The following is a 15455-nucleotide window of genomic DNA, read 5'->3' on the forward strand; positions in this document are numbered from 1 at the left end:
AGATAGTTTTTTGAAGAATAAAGGAATACAGGGTTATGGTGTTCGGGTGGGAAAGTGGAGCTGAGTCCACAAAAGATCAGCCATGATCTCATTGAATGGCGGAGCAGGTTCGAAGGGCCAGCTGGTCTACTCCTGCTCCTAATTCTTATGTTCTTATGTAGGTCTGGCGTATCTTGAGTATGGTAGCAAAACGGTTATTTTAATGGGCTGGTAACCCAGAGGCCTGGACTAATGACCAGAGACATGAGTTCAAAACCACTAAAGCAGCTGGGGAATATACATTCAGTTAATTAATAAATCAGGAAGATAAAGTTCACATTCCGTACGGGTGACCATGTAACTGAGATTGTTGTAAAAATCCCCATCTGGTTCACTGTCTTGATCCCGGTCTAGCATACATGTGAGTCCAGACCACGGCAATGCAGTTAGCTCTTAACTGTCCCCTCCAATGACCTAGTAAGCCACACAGTTGTATCAGACTGTTACGGCGACTGTGGGAGTACCTTCGTCACACGGACTGCAACAGTTCATAGCTCAACGCCACTTTCTTGAGGGTAATTAGGGATAGGCATTAAATTGTGGCCTTGCCAGAGAATGAATAAAAAATAAGCATTGCAGAACTGAAGTTTGTTGCATTATTAGTTAGTATTAAGTTGGCAATTTATGGTCAAATTTCCTTTTTAGCTGTAAGTGGAGAAGAGCAAGAATGGCACAGTTGCAAGATCATATCTACTCATTATGCTTTTCTACTAGAGAAAAAGGACTTGATTATGTTTAACCAGTTAATGCAATAAGTATTTTTGATGCTTATATTCTCTAAAGTCTGCTTGAAATCTAGACACTTGTCAAAAAAATTCTAAACATTTTGGACAGACTCATCCTCCTGTAGCCTCACTCTAATTGTAACCCTGTTTTGATACACAAACCATTATTTAACAATTATCTTTTTTTTAGCTAAGTACTTTAATTAGTGATATGCTTGCCACATGGCAGGTTAGTTTTGGCTAGGTGCCTTGAAATTGCTGTAAATCCATTTAATATTAAATTTCAGCACATTTTATCTTCATAAATGATTTCAGTGGCCGATATATTTAATTCAGAGAATATACATAAGAAAACACACGACTTGGATTTTGTGTATTATTGTGAGCCATTCAATTAAACATTTTGTCAAGTTTTTATTGATTGCCCAATAGTTTTAGAAGTTACAGCTGAAGAATTGTGTTGTTACGGTCTATCAAGGTAGCTGCTGTAATCTCAGTCTTCAGCTTTTAAGGGTATTCTGAAAGGGACATGCAGTTAATTTTTTTTTAGATTTCTAATGCACGACTTCGGTGATCGCAGAAGATCAGACCAGTTTGTCAAAGGAAGACAACTAACAGCGAACATCTTATGTCTGCTGAACTTAGTAATGGCCCCATCTGGGCAGAGGACACTAAAGGTGATCGTCTCCCTGGACACTGAGAAGGCCTTCACTCGAGTAGAATAATAATCTTTTTATTGTCACGAGTATGAAGTTACTGTGAAACGCCAATAATCGCCACATCCCGGCGCCTGTTCGGGTAAGCTGGTACGGGAATTGAACCCGAGCTGCTGCATTACAAATTGGCTGTCTAGCCCACTGAGCTAAACCATCCAGAATGGACGTAGCTCATTGAGGTGCTTGAACGGTTTGGGTTTGGAGAGGGATTCACCTTGTGGGTGAAGCTCCTGTACAGAAGGGGAAATGAGAAACGACTCCCACCGCTAAGTGACAGGGACCCTAGTGGAGCCCAACAGACTGTTCTGAAAATTGAACATCAAACCCCTCTGCTTCTCCACCTCCCTCAAGACATTCCTTAAAACCCACCTTTTTGATCAGATGTTTGATCACTCCTTCATTGGATAGGAATCCATTTATGAAGCACCTTGGGGGTTATACAAATGCAAGTTGTTAGTGCATATATCTAATTTATTGCATATTTTGTCATGAGATTTTAAAAGCACTGCCGCCCTGTACGCCACTGAGCAGGTTTACATCCAGTACAACATCTCTTCATTTTAGCATTTCAAAACAGTCTGTCATTATCTTTCCTCACAAGATTTGAAGAACATTAAAAATTATTTTCTTCCCTCCCAATTAATGGGCAATTTAGTGTGGCCAATTCACCTATCCTGCACATCTTTGGGTTGTGGGGGTGAGACCCACGGAGTCATGGGGAGAATGTGCAAACTCCACATGGACAGTGACCCAGGGCCGATATCGAACACTGGTCCTTGGTGTCGTGAAGCAGTAGTGCTAACCATTGCGCCACCGTGCCGCCCGATTTGAAGATCATTTTTAGAAATAGAAGCTGATTTATATATAGTGTACCAACCAAAACACACTGCAACTACCTTTAACCTGGTTGTAGGAAAGTGCATTGGAATGTGACTGCTGATGCATCAAATTCATGCCGTAAATTTTGTATTGAATTGAAATTAAAATAAATCTGACTCCTCCATGGTTGCTCAGTAAGTTATTGAGAAGAAAGTTCCCTTTTCTGTTGACTTAGTGATGTTAATATGGGTAGTTTTCCCAATTTCTGGCATACTATCTCTTCGCTGTGCCACAGCAAGACTTTGGAATCGGTGTAGAAAAGGGCCGCCAAACTAGTTCCCAAGTTAAATGATCTAAACCAGGAAGTCGGGTTGAAGACCCTGGGATGAGGGCAGCACGGTGGCGCAGTAGTTAGCACTGCTGTCTCATGGCGCCGAGGTCCCAGGTTCTATCCCGGCTCTGGGTCACTGTCCATGTGGAGTTTGCACATTCTCCCGTGTTTGCGTGGATTTCGCCCCCACAAGCCAAAGATAGGTGGACTGGCCACGCTAAATTGCCCATTAATTTGAAAAAATGAATTGTGTACTCTAAATTTATTTAAAAAATAGAAGACCCTGGGATTTTTTTTTTCACTTCCAAGTAGAAAGTAGTATTTAAATATCGAAGTCTATTTAAAGGAACAGACAACAATATGATTGAGATTGTCACAAACTTTAAAAAAGGGAAAATTGACTCAATTTTGTAATAGAAAAGGTGCCCTAAGATTGAAGTATTTTACATAGAAATTGGTGAGTGTGTGTAATGTGCTTCTGAGGGGAACTGGAGGCAGATGGTAAGGAAAAGTTAAGGGTGATTTGATTGATATTGGAAGGGGGGGGGGTGGTGATTGAGAAATATTCATTTTTGAGACTGGTAATTCAGGTGTCCTATACTTGCCTCCATTTTCCTGTTCGCTGAGTCCAGAACAAAATTTGATTCCAAGGGTTCAGTAATTGTTGACGGTGTACACTGAATGGAATTACAGTAACTGGAAGATTTGGAAAGGGACTTGGCAATAATCGTAGACATTTCTCCTTCTGTATCTAGGCAGTATAGCAAAGTATTTATTAAAAAAAAAGCTAACGCTACCAATGATCTAGAGCTAGAGACACAAAACACCAGGATACAGCACCGACTCTACAGCATAGTGATTTGATCATACATAAAGGACATGTTTAATTTTGGTAACCATGCCATAGGAGAGTGGGTAAGATGGCAAAAATGGAAATGATGGACAATTTAGTACATTCCATTATGGAACAAATCGTAAATCCTAGCACTGCCGATGCAGGCAGGACGGGCCAAATAGCCGCCTCCTGCGCCCGAACAATTCTCTGCTTATCTTTGTTGCAAGCAAGAAAATAGTTGCTTGTGCACAGCCGGATAGAATGTTGTTTTGTGCTGGTGTCCACATCTGTATGTTGTGCCTGCAATTCAACTGCAATTATTGTCAAAGATTCAACCTTTTCTGAAATGCTTTGAACAGCAAAACAACATCCGAAAATCCTCACCTTCCAGAAAGGTTGCAGAGAATTGTTTTTAAGGGAATGGCTACAATCTACAGGACCTCAAGAGATTTCTCCGTGTTTGCCTTGAACAGCAAAATATGCTATCAGCAACTTGATATATGCAGTTAATGGAATCAGGATGATCATGTTTGCGACCTCTAGGTATACACACACCTATGTGACCCACAGGCAAGATCTCAGATATCACAACCAAATAGCATCCGCTTCCTTAAAGCCTACCCATCTGTCACCTTGTTTTTGTGGTGAGGGTGTTTGTAGTTCTTGAATGGATTTGCACCATCCTTAATCTATTTTTAAAACATTGTTCTTTTAAATTTGAGGCACAGCTCATCTATGGGACAAATGATATGATGGCAACATCACCAGGCTGTACAATTGTTTTCTTGCGAATGAGCAAGACAATTTTAAGAATGTAACACAATTCAATCCATATTTTCCCACTTTTTTTGTTCCAGCTCCGTAATCTTTGTATTTTTACAGAGAATAGATTTATTTTTTGGATCTCATTGCCCACGGAGGTGGTGCAAGCAGAGATGATCAGTGATTTCAAAAGAAAATTGGATGGATTCTTGAAGGGAATAAACTTCAAAAAAATTAATTTATAGTAGCCAATTTTCACCCCCCCCCCCCACCCCCCAAATTAAGGGGCAATTTAGTGTGGCCAATCCACCCTCCCTGCACATCGTTTTGGGTTGTGGGGGTGGGACCCACGCAGACGCGGGGAGAATGTAGTAACTCCACACGGACAGTGACCCAGGGCCGGGATCGAAGCCGGGTCCTCGGCGCTGTGAGGCAGCAGTGCTAACCACTGTGCCACCATGCCGCCCTTTTGAAGGGAATAAACTTGCAGGGCTACAGGACTGGAGTGGGACTAACTGGATTACTCCACAGAGAACCCGCAGAGACTCGATGGAATGGCCTCCTGTGTCATGACTTTGACTTTTCACCTTTCCCTGAAACTGCAGCAATGTTTGTAAAATGCTGCGGGGCTGGTAAATGGCACTCGGGCATAATGCTTGTTTGGAGAGCTGGTGCAGACATGATGGGCCAAGTGACATCCTTTGCTGTAAAAACTCTGCCATTCTTTGAAAACAAAAGTCAGGTAAAGTGACGTGTTGAACTCAAGTCCACGTATACACTCTTATTTTAAACCAGGACATCTTTTTTCTGTAAAATGTCAAATTGTTCTGATACAAATTCAATAAAGGAAGGATTGAAACAGTTGGAAATGTGTTTAATAAAACGTTGGCACCTGCAGCTATAATCTACAGATGTTATTTGTTGGAAACTTCCTTATATTCATTCTCAAGTCTGCCGTGCATATATATTTTTTGGAAATTCCAGGCAGTTTATGATTGTCATGAAGAAAGGGGGAATATGGTCTTGTGGCCTTGGGAGTTGGCCATGCTGGATTTGCAGCTTGGGACTCTTCTCCAAGTTCATAGTGTCTGCATTTGTGCAAACCTTCCCCGTACCCCATTCATCCCACACAGCCGCCATTTTGGTTCCGAATAAATGGCACTCCCAAAGTAGGGTGAACAATTGGAGGCTTTTTCCCAGGGCGGAAATGGCAGTTACAAGGGGGCACAGGTTCAAGGTGAGGGGGGAAAGGTTCAGTGGAGATGTGCGGGGGACGTTTTTTACACAGAGGGTGGTGGTGGCCTGGAATGCACTGCCAAGTGAGGTGGTTGAGGCAGATACGTTAGCGACCTTTAAGACTTACCTGGATAGGCACATGAACAGACTGGGTATAGAAGGATACAAGAGGTTGGTCTAGATAGGACACGTGATTGGCACAGGCTTGGAGGCCCGAAGGGCCTGTTCCTGTGCTGTATTGTTCTATTGGGTCTCTTACGGTAACAGATCTTTGGCACCTAGCTTTATTGTCTTACCGACAAAAGTTCATTCAAGATATTGTTGCAATTAGAAGGGTTAATTCACTTGTGGTTGTTGCAGCACTAGTAATCATTTGTCTAAGAAAAAATGATATTTACAGTCTGTGTACAGTGGGGTTCCAAATATAGTGCAAGGAATGTCACTGGTTTCTTTTGAGGTATCATAAAAAAATTGTAACTTTTTGGAGAGTTGCTGGAAGCAGACACAACTTACTCATTTTTTAAAAAGAAAAAGACTATAATTAAGATGATTTTAACCCACTGTACTATAATCTACTGTGCCATGTTTCCTTAAAAGCTGCACCACCCAAGTTTGTTTGTCTTTCCAAATTGAACTTCCAACACAAGTCCAGGTAATGTCGGTTATGCTGAAAATTAGTCTGTAAACCCCATTCTTTTTTTTCTGTCTTGTAGAGTCCGGTTAATATCCAACCCCCAAAACTGGAATCCTCAGAAGCATCCATCATCAAAGAGTATTTGAAGGTACATACTACCCGGTCATCCAGCGTTTTCACCCCACCTTCAATAATCATAAGTCTTAAGTGATTCTTACATCAGTTATCAGAACTAGGTGTCTGGAACAATGTGGGGATGGGTTCCTAGACCAGTTTAGTCTGATTGCATTTTAGTTGGGCTGTACCCAGCTCGGTTTCATTTAGATTTGAGATTGTGCGCCCAGGAGCTGGGAGTAGTGTCGGTGGGTGCTCATTTCTGAACATCTGTAAAACACTTTAAATCCTTCGGAATCAGAGCCAAACTCAACACCATGTGACCATTCTCTGGTCCAGGATCCTATACTGCTGATACCATAAAAGGAGAACTGGAGATACATGTGAAGGTACCGGGCTTATAGATGATGTAATGCCACAAAAACAACCAGCAGCCAATCTTTGAAGAGTGTGTTTTTAACAGAAGGTTAGACTACCTGAAATGTAACCGGGCATACTTAATATATAAAAAACTTTAATGTATAGCAAAATATCGATTATCCCTCGGAATGAAATTAGATCGATCTGCATTGAGGCTGCACTGGTATAACTTGCAAAAATGAATTCACGTACTTTAAACCAGTGTTAAAATGTACCCCCCCCCCCCCTCCACTGATTGACTTTGTGACACTTTGAGCATCCATAAAATCTTAGTTATTTTAATCTTAGTTATTTGATTGTACTGGTGGCATCACGTCCATTGTTACTAGGTAATTGGAAACATCGCTCACTTGTGTTGTGTGTGAGCTTGTATTGCAAGGTGATTTCAGCAGTCCAGGCCTTCCTTAGCCTGAATTAGTACAGAAGTGTTGCGGTGAAACCTCGGGGTTAAATGGGACCACCAACAACTTCTGTAAATTAATTATTTCAATGAATTCCCATTGCAAGAAAAACCAAGAATGTTTATCTACCTCAAAACTAATTAAAAATTGGGTATCAACTATTTTTACTGTTGAATTCTTTAAAGCCCCCCCCCGTCACATTTATGATTGAAATCATCACATGCCCCATGTGCCAGTTTTGAATAAAATACTCATAAGGGGGAATTTCCTTTGTTGCCTCTTTTGGTAGCATAGTGGTCCCCCCCCCCCCCCCCCCCCCCCCAAGTAACCCCACCTAATCTTTTGGACACTAAGGGGTAATTTATCATGGCCAATCCACCTAACCTGCACATCTTTGGACTGCGGGAGGAAACCCACATGGACACGAGGAGAAAGTGCAAACTCCACGCAGTCATCCAAGGCCAGAATTAAACCTCGGGTCGCTGGAGCTGTGAGACAGCAGTGCCACCATGCCGCCCTGGTCGAGTAATCGAGAGATCTGGAGACGCGAGTTCAAATCCCACCTCAAGAGCTGGGAATTTAAATTTGATGAAATAAAATGAATAACAAGTTAGATTTGGTAACGATGACCTTGAAACTAAATAGATTGTCGTATAATCCCACTTGGCTCCCTGGAGGAATTCTGCCATCCGTACGCAGTCTCGTCTAACATGACTCCTGACTGACAGCAAATCTTTTTAACTGCCCTATGAAATGGTCTCGCATGTTTCTCAGTTGTATTCAAAGAGGTGACCCATCACCACCTTCCAAAGGACCACTCAGATGAGAAACCTTGCCTTGGCAACAGCATCTACATTCCATGAAGTTTTTAAAAAAGGCACACGAACGCTACTTTATGGAGCTTGGCTTTGTATCAAAACAATGCTTATGGTATACATTTGAGGGCAATTGAGTGCTAAAATAGCTTTCGAAGAACTGAGTTATTCAGAATCACAGATGTGGTTTCTCCTATTCTGTAATGTCTTCTCTCGTGCTTCTTTTGTCCATATGTACACCGCTCTAGATAGTTTCATTACAAGAATTGTAGACATTTTGGTACATTTCATGCTTTAAGTCCCAAAATGGATTAGTTTTGTGAATTTAAATGACTGACACTGCATGCAGGCCAGCATGAGATTAATCCATAGAAACATTACAGCACAGAAGGAGGTCATTCGGCCCATCTTGCCCATGCCAGGTGCCTTTTCTAATCCCGCCTTCCTGCACCCAGTCCCATAGCCCTGTCTCTTACAGCACTTAAGGTGCAGATCCAAGTACCTGTTAAAAGCGTTCAGAGTCTCTGCCTCCACCACCAACTCGGGCAGCGAACACCAGACTCCCACTACCCTCTGGATTAAAAAAAAATGTTCCTCGTGTCCCCTCTACACCTTCTGCCACTTGTCTTGAATCTATGGGCCCTGGTTCTGGTCCTCTGAGGAGTCTGTTCTTTTTCAGAATCTTATCTGATTTAGCAGTTTGGATCAGAAGAGAAAGGGTGGTGGTTGATGGGAAATGTTCAGACTGGAGTCCAGTTACTAGTGGTGTACCACAAGGATCTGTTTTGGGGCCACTGCTGTTTGTCATTTTTATAAATTATCTGGAGGAGGGCGTAGAAGGATGGGGGAGTAAATTTGCAGATGACACTAAAGTCGGTGGAGTTGTGGACAGTGCGGAAGGATGTTACAAGTTACAGAGGGACATAGATAAGCTGCAGCGCTGGGCTGAGAGGTGGCAAATGGAGTTTATTGCAGAAAAGTGTGAGGTGATTCATTTTGGAAGGAGTAACAGGAAGACAGAGCACTAGGCTAATGGTAAGATTCTTGGCAGTGTGGATGAGCAGAGAGATCTCGGTGTCCATGTACATAGATCCCTGAAAGTTGTCACCCAGGTTGAGAGGGTTGTTAAGAAGGCGTACGGTGTGTTAGCTTTTATTGGTAGAGGGATTGAGTTTCGGAGCCATGAGGTCATGTTGCAGCTGTACAAAACTCTGGTGCGGCCGCATTTGGAGTATTGCATGCAATTCTGGTCACCTCATTATAGGAAGGATGTGGAAACATTGTAAAGGGTGCAGAGGAGATTTACCAGAATGTTGCCTGGTATGGAGGAAAGATCTTATGAGGAAAGGCTGAGGGACTTGAGGCTGTTTTCGTTAGAGAGAAGAAGGTTAAGAGGTGACTTAATTGAGGCATACAAGATGATCAGAGGATTGGATAGGGTAGACAGTGAGAGCCTTTTCCTCGGATGGTGATGTCTAGCACGAGGGGACATAGCTTTAAATTGAGGGGAGATAGATATAGGACAGATGTCAGAGGTAGGTTCTTTCTCAGAGAGTACTAAGGGCGTGGAATGCCCTGCCTGCAACAGTAGTGGACTCGCCAACATTAATGGCATTCAAATGGTCATTGGATAGACATATGGACGATAAGGGAATAATGTAGATGGGCTTTAGAGTGGTTTCACAGGTCGGCGCAACATCGAGGGCCGAAGGGCCTGTACTGCGCTGTAATGTTCTATGTTCTAAATTATGCAAATATAATTGGGGTGAACTGTGTTTAACTAGAATACCACAAAGCCGAAAGAGTTGAATGTTGACAAGTTCACCAGATTACATTTGTTTCTAAAGGTTACGTCATCACTCCCTTTATTGTGGTAAATTCAGCAAAAAATCTTGTTCAAATTAAATACTCTTACTGAAGGATCCTTTTTCTGCTAGAGGTTTAAATATGGTAATTTGGAGAGTTTTTAAAAAAAAATACTAGAGATGCTTGAAATCTGAAAAACAACCTAGAAACACATCTGCAGAGAAAACCGACAAATACCAGTTCAAATATGAACATTGACTTGGGCCCGAAAAATAATAAGACGGCTTGTAAGGCCGTTTCAGAGGGCAGCTTTTAAAAAGGAACAATACAAGTGGAGAGGGTAAAAGAGAACTAACCTGATCGGGAAATAAATCGGAAAAGTGCAGAAATGGAGACCAAAAGATAGTTAAATGTTAGAAATAATAAGAGCGTGATGCAAGAGAAATCAAGAAATGGAAGACCTGTATGAGACTGTGTGAATAGCTAAAGGTGTGGGAGATGGGCAGGTAGAAGGGGAAGCATGGAAAACTGGTCAAGCAGAGCAAACCTCAGTGACCTTGTAGAAGAAACCAGCAGGCAGACAACAATCATAGAATAATAAAATTTACAGTGCAGAAGGAGGCCATTCAGCCCGTCAAGTCTGCACCGGTCCTTGGGAAGAGCACCCTACCTAAGCCCATACATCCACCCTATCCCCATAACCCCACCTAACCATTTTTGGACACTCAGGGCAATTTAACATAGCCAACCCATCTAACCTGCCCATCTTTGGACTGTGGGAGGAAACCAGAGTACCCGGAGGAAACCCACGCAGACACGGGGAGAATGTGCAGATTCCACCCAGACAGTGGCCCAAGCCGGGAATCGAACCTGGCACCCTGGAGCTGTGAAGCAACTATGCAAACCACTGTGCTACCGTGCTGCCCTTACGCTACCGTGCTGCAGGATTTGGGGGAAATCACTTTCGGGAGAAAAGGGGGAGAGGAAAACAAACTAGGATTTCCAGTGACAGAAATCTTGGTCTCTTGGTCCATTTTGGTGATTCAGCAGTCACAATGGCTGCTGGGTTGCTTGACTGGAATTCTGTTAGTAAGAGCTGATCAAAACACTTGAGTGCAGATCTGATTGCTGGAGACATTTGTTAGACCTTTTATACTGGGAGCAGCCAGAGTAGGCTTGTCAAACTTTTTGAGTCGAGGGCCACATTTCAAAGGTTTTCCTCACTCAAGGGTCTGGTGAGCAAATTCTGGAAAGAAAAAGTATGGCACAACGTGCAACATGAATTTAAAAAAAACTGAGGTATGAAAAGAAACAGTTTGCTGAGCAAAAAAACGATGGGTAATAAAAAAAGGGGTATTAGAGTGTAATAGGACGAGTGGGTGTGTTTCCAGTTCATTCACAAGGTCAGTGTACTCATTCAAGAGTGGATGATTACAACCAGTTTCTTTGGCAGCAAGGTAGCACAGTGGCTAGCACAGTTGCTTCACAGCTCCAGGGTCCCGGGTTCGATTCCCTGCTGGGTCACTGTCTGTGCGGAGTCTGCACGTACTCCCCGTGACTGCGTGGGTTTCCTCCGGGTGCTCCGGTTTCCTCCAAAGATGTGCAGGTTAGGTGGATTGGCCATGCTAAATTGCCCATCGTGTGCAAAAAAAAAAAAAAAAGGTTGCGTGTGGTTACTGGGACAGGGTGGAGCCGTGGGCTTAAGTAGGGCGCTCTTTCCAAGGGCCGGTGAAGTCTCGATGTGCCGAATGGCCTCCTGCACTGTACATTCGGTGAAATCTCCCATCCCCTCTCGATTGCTCTCGCCCCCCTCTCGCGACCCATCTCACACGCCTCGCGACCCTTCACGCACCCCTCATGAACACTCTTGCTACCTGACACTTCTGCCCCACCGCATTCTTCAGCCACCGTGTGCTGATTTGGCCCTCTTCGCGCCCATTCGCCCCGCTTGCCCTCTTTGGTCCCCGTCCCCTGCGCCATCTCCGGGCCCCTTCCCTGCCTCAACTCCGGGTCCCCTCCCTGCCTCAACTCCGGGTCCCCTCCCCGCCGCAACTCCGGGCCCCCTCCCCGCCGCAACTCCGGGTCCCCTCCCCGCACCAACTCCGGGCCCCCTCCCCGCACCAACTCCGGGTCCCCTCCCTGCACCAACTCCGGGTCCCCTCCCCGCACCAACTCTGGGCCCCCTCCCAGCACCAACTGCGGGCCCCCTCCCGCACCAACTCCAGGTCCCTTCCCCGCACCAACTCTGGGCCCCCCCCCCCAACTCCAGGCCCCCTCCCCGCACCAACTCCGGATCCCCTCCCCGCACCAACTCCGGGTCCCCTCCCCGCACCAACACCGGGTCCCCTCCCCGCACCAACTCCAGGCCCCCTCCCCGCGTCAACTCCGGGCCCCTTCCCGCACCTGGATTGGCCATGATAAATTGCCCTTAGTGTCCAAAATTGCCCTTCGTGTCCAAAATTGCCCTTAGTGTTGGCTGGGGAAACTGTGTTATGGGGCTAGGGTAGGGTGCTCTTTCCAAGAGCCGGTGCAGACCCGATGGGCCGAATGGCCTCCTTCTGCACTAAAAAGTCTGTGATAATCTATGATGAACTCCGGGCCCCCTCCCCGCACCAACTCCCGGTCCCCTCCCCGCACCAACTCCGGGCCCCCTCCCCGCACCAACTCCAGGCCCCCTCCCCGCACCAACTCCGGGCCCCCTCCCCGCACCAACTCCGGGTCCCCTCCCCGCACCAACTCCCAGTCCCCTCCCCACACCAACTCCGGGCCCCCTCACGGCACCAACTCCCGGTCCCCTCCCCGCACCAACTCCGGGCCCCCTCCCCGCACCAACTCCGGGCCCCCTCCCCGCACCAACTCCCGGTCCCCTCCCCACACCAACTCCGGGCCCCCTCACGGCACCAACTCCCAGTCCCCTCCCCACACCAACTCCGGGCCCCCTCACGGCACCAACTCCCGGTCCCCTCCCCGCACCAACTCCGGGCCCCCTCCCCGCACCAACTCCGGGCCCCCTCCCCGCACTAACTCCGGGCCCCCTCCCCGCACCAACTCCCGGTCCCCTCCCCGCACCAACTCCCGGCCCCCTCCCCGCACCAACTCCGGGCCCACTCCCTGCACCAACTCCGGGCCCCCTCCCCGCACCAACTCCGGGTCCCCTCCCCGCACCAACTCCGGGTCCCCTCCCCGCACCAACTCCGCGTCCCCTCCCGCACCAACTCCGGTTCCCCTCCCCGCACCAACTCCGGGCCCCCTCGCCGCGCCAACTCCGGGCTCCCTCCCCGCACCAACTCCGGGCCCCCTCCCCGCACCAACTCCGGGTCCCCTCCCCGCACGAACTCCGCGTCCCCTCCCCGCTCCAACTCCGGGTCCCCTCCCCGCACCAACTCCGGGCCCCCTCCCCGCGCCAACTCCGGGTCCCCTCCACGCGCCAACTCCGGGTCCCCTCCCCGCGCCAACTCCGTGTCCCCTCCCCGCGCCAACTCCGTGTCCCTTCCCCGCACCAACTCCGGGCCTCCTCCTCGCACCAACTCCGGGCCTCCTCCCAGCACCAACTCCGGGTCCCCTCCCCGCGTCAACTCCGGGCCCCCTCCCCGCGTCAACTCCTTGCCCCGTCCCCGCGTCAACTCCGGGCCCCCTCTCCGCATCAACTCCGGGCCCCCTCCCCGCATCAACTCCGGGCCCCCTCCCCGCGCCAACTCCGGGCCCCCTCAACGCGCCAACTCCGGGCCCCCTCCCCGCGCCAACTCCGGGCCCCCTCCCCGCACCAACTCCGGGCCCCCTCCCCGCACCAACTCCGGGCCCCCTCCCCGCACCAACTCCGGGCCCCCTCCCCGCACCAACTCCGGGTCCCCTCCCCGCACCAACTCCGGGCCCCCTCCCCGCACCAACTCCGGGCCCCCTCCCCGCACCAACTCCGGGCCCCCTCCCCGCACCAACTCCGGGCCCCCTCCCCGCACCAACTCCGGGCCCCCTCCCCGCACCAACTCCGGGCCCCCTCCCCGCACCAACTCCGGGCCCCCTCCCCGCACCAACTCCGGGCCCCCTCCCCGCACCAACTCCGGGCCCCCTCCCCGCGCCAACTCCGGGCCCCCTCCCCACGCCAACTCCGGGCCCCTTCCCCGCGTAAACGCCGGGCCCCCTCCCCACACCAACTCCGGGCCCCCTCCCCTCCCCGCGCCAACTCCGGGCCCCCTCCCCTCCCCGCGCCAACTCCGGGCCCCCTCCCCTCCCCGCGCCAACTCCGGGCCCCCTCCCCTCCCCGCGCCAACTCCGGGCCCCCTCCCCTCCCCGCGCCAACTCCGGGCCCCCTCCCCTCCCCGCGCCAACTCCGGGCCCCCTCCCCTCCCCGCGCCAACTCCGGGCCCCCTCCCCTCCCCGCGCCAACTCCGGGCCCCCTCCCCTCCCCGCGCCAACTCCGGGCCCCCTCCCCTCCCCGCGCCAACTCCGGGTCCCCTCACCTCCCCGCGCCAACTCCGGGTCCCCTCACCTCCCCGCGCCAACCCCGGGCTCCCTCCCCTCCCCGCCAACTCCGGGCCCCCTCCCCGCGCCAACTCCAGGCCCCCTCCCCCACCAACTCCGTGCCCCCTCCCTGGCACCCTCCTCTGACATTGCGTGAACAGGTTCCGGGTGCCGTAGAGGAACTTCGAGGGCCACATTTGGCCCTTGGAGAAGCCTGATGGTACCTCACTTTAAAAAGAGAGAACTTGCATTTATTTTGCACCTTTTATTTTAAATTGGAGTACTCAATTCATTTTCTCCAATTAAGGGGCAATTTAGCGTGGCCAGTCCACTTACCCTGCACATGTTTGGGTTGTGGGAGCGAAACCACACAAACATGGGGAGAATGTGTAAACTCCACACGGACAGTGACCCAGGGCCGGGATCGAACCTGGGACCTCGGTGCTGTGAGGCAGCAGTGCTAGCCACTGTCACCGTGCTGTTCTTGCTTTGCAAACTTTATGACCTCGTTATTCCAAAGCCTATCAGAGCCATCTAAATAACCATTGAAATGTAATCATGAGATATTTTGTGACCAGCAATGTGTGTGTTGTCTTACATATATTTATATATTATTCACTTGGAATAAACATTCTATGTGTTTTTCCTCTGGCATTCCAAGGAAATTGAGGCCAGTTGTAGTTTGACTACTGTCATCATAGTGAAAATTTGACTGAATAAAACTGACTGTGATTTGTTTTTTTAATCCAAGCCTGTTGACAGAGAGGCACTTATTTACCATTTGGATGGGAAGAGCCGTGCGCAAGGAATTCAAGAACCAAGTGTTTTTGAGGAACTACCTGATGAATTCTTTCAGGTTACCATAGATGATGTTAGAAAACGTTTTGCTCAACTGAAAAGTGAAAGGTAATTTAAATGTTTCTCTATGCCTTACCCTATCACAATGATATAAATGTTAATATGATCTCTCATTCAAATTTATAGTTATTGGGGTGACCAGCCCTGCACTGAAGCTTTTGCAATTGTCTCATTGTCAGGTGCTCACTGGAGACAGAACAGCTGAGACTCACTTCCCCATTTACCTCCAAGACCAATTGTGACTTTGGAAGCAACCCTGAGTGCCAGTGAAAGCATCATCACACTTGCCTTTGGTAGGGTTTTTGCTTGGGAGGCAGTGTCGGCTGCCAGTAGATAATGTAAACAACGCCCGCAGCTGGGTTCAAGTCCCAGCCCAACATTATGCCGTTGATTTTGCACGTTTCCCCCAAGATTGGGCAGGGTCAAAGCAAAAGTGATGGACTTGCAAACATCACTCAACATTAATTACATATAAGGGAACCTCTC

The 15455-nt window shown here is 48.5% G+C and overlaps 1 protein-coding gene across 4 annotated transcripts in view; it reads left to right on the forward strand.

The window, feature by feature from the left end:
• Positions 1 to 15455, forward strand: part of aspscr1 (ASPSCR1 tether for SLC2A4, UBX domain containing) — a 253177-nt gene that overhangs the window by 131214 nt on the left and 106508 nt on the right. For 3 of the 4 annotated variants that reach the window (XM_072483642.1, XM_072483644.1, XM_072483645.1), the window contains 2 exons: positions 6177 to 6245; positions 14863 to 15017. In XM_072483642.1, coding sequence (XP_072339743.1) covers positions 6177 to 6245; positions 14863 to 15017 — 224 coding nt within the window. The remainder of the gene's footprint in view (positions 1 to 6176; positions 6246 to 14862; positions 15018 to 15455) is intronic. The other variant, XM_072483643.1, reaches the window with a different exon arrangement.

Source organism: Scyliorhinus torazame, chromosome 18, assembly GCF_047496885.1.
Source record: "Scyliorhinus torazame isolate Kashiwa2021f chromosome 18, sScyTor2.1, whole genome shotgun sequence".
In the NCBI taxonomy this organism is placed as follows: Eukaryota; Metazoa; Chordata; class Chondrichthyes; order Carcharhiniformes; family Scyliorhinidae; genus Scyliorhinus; species Scyliorhinus torazame.